This window comes from Octopus sinensis, unplaced genomic scaffold (genome assembly GCF_006345805.1).
Source record: "Octopus sinensis unplaced genomic scaffold, ASM634580v1 Contig01274, whole genome shotgun sequence".
Taxonomy (NCBI): Eukaryota; Metazoa; Mollusca; class Cephalopoda; order Octopoda; family Octopodidae; genus Octopus; species Octopus sinensis.
In genome coordinates, this window is record NW_021824711.1 from 7,501 (window position 1) to 9,084 (window position 1,584).

Below are 1,584 nucleotides of genomic sequence, written 5' to 3' on the forward strand. Positions count from 1 at the left end.
AGCATGAGAGCCAGTCAGGGGGTACTGGCATTGGCCACGTTCAGATGGTGCTTTTGATGTGCCACCAGCATAGTAGCAAGTCAGGCAGACCTGGCACTGACCGCATTCGATGGTACTTTTTATGTGCCACCAGTATGGGAGCCAGTCAGGGAGTATTGGCCACAGCTATGATATTGGTTTTGCTTGACTCAACAGGTCTTCTCAAGCATATCATATCACACAATGCATCAGGGATACTTTTAACTGGGCTGCACATGTGTAGCTACAATCTCACTTTAGTTGCCGGGTCTTCTCAATCACAGCATACCTCCAAAGATTTTGGTCTCCTTTCATTGCCTCTGTCAGGCTCAATGTTTGAAGGTCATGCTTCACCACCTCATCCTATGTCTTACCGGGTCTGTCTCTTCAACGGGTTCCTTCCACAGTTAGGGAGTGAGACTTCCTCACACAGCTGTCCTCATCCATACGTAGCATATGACCATACCAGTGCAGTCGTCTCTCTTGCACACCACATTTGATGCTTCTTATGCCCAACTTTTCACCAAAATTACTAATTGAAATTACTAATTGATTGTTAACTTCAAATTTATATTTTACATATCACACATCACACTGTTGATAAGAGGATTTTTGAAATAAAGAGTAAAAAGTTCAAACTGAATACAAGCCATGGTTACTAGACAGTTCCAAGGAGACTTACAATAGGAGGCTTACTTTCATATTGTTTAAAAAGAAAAAAAAATACACAATCATACTCACATTCCTTCTCCACCATTTATAGAAAGATCACTGGTCTCCGTTGGAGCCAATGAATTACCAGTCAATTTTGCAAAAGCATAGTGGATGTGGGAGCAGAATGATGGGTCAATATTACTTGGTTTGAAACTGCCTTGTCCAGGTCTGTATTGGGCCCAGTTGGTGAAGTAGCAAATGCGCCGATAAGCTGCTGTTATGGTTGACATTAGAAAAAAAGAGAAGAAAGGAAAAGAAAACAATATTACTTAAGCAGATGATGATATTGTAAGTAATAAAGAATTCACAATATTGTTAATGCTATCATATATATATATATATATATATATAATATATATATATATAATAATTAGAGACAAAACCACTATTAGGCAACTCAAGCAGTGATAGACATAAACCAATACATAAATAACAAATAATATAAATATAATTAATATAATATCTAATATATATAATGTATAAGATTTAAAATTTTTTTAACCAAAAAGTATAAAAAGAATGATAAATATAATATAATAAGTAAAAACACTATGTATGTCTCATGGCTATAATTAAATTCAAATTACAATTAAGTTTAAATTCAATTGAAATAAATTCGAACTAAAATTATAGTCAATCTTCAGGTTAATGATAATAGTTAAATAAATAAGCAAATAGAATTAAACAATATTTTTTATGAAATAAATAAAATAATAATTTTTCTTATGTAAATATCTCTAGCCAGAAAACTGAAAAAGACACTGGAGCCTTCAGTCAAATGATCCGGGAGACTAAAAACAGTAAAGGTGACTTGACAGTGGTCTGGGTAGATTGGGAAAATGTGTATGAATC

At 34.3% G+C, this 1,584-nt stretch overlaps 1 protein-coding gene across 1 annotated transcript in view; it reads right to left on the reverse strand.

Annotated features, from left to right (window-relative positions):
* LOC115227022 (acidic mammalian chitinase-like) overlaps positions 1 to 971 on the reverse strand; it is a 7,524-nt gene extending 6,553 nt beyond the window's left edge. Inside the window, exon 1 of the mRNA XM_029797969.2 lies at positions 760 to 971. Coding sequence (XP_029653829.2) covers positions 760 to 962 — 203 coding nt within the window. The 5' untranslated portion in view covers positions 963 to 971. The remainder of the gene's footprint in view (positions 1 to 759) is intronic.
* Positions 972 to 1,584: the final 613 nt, after the last annotated feature.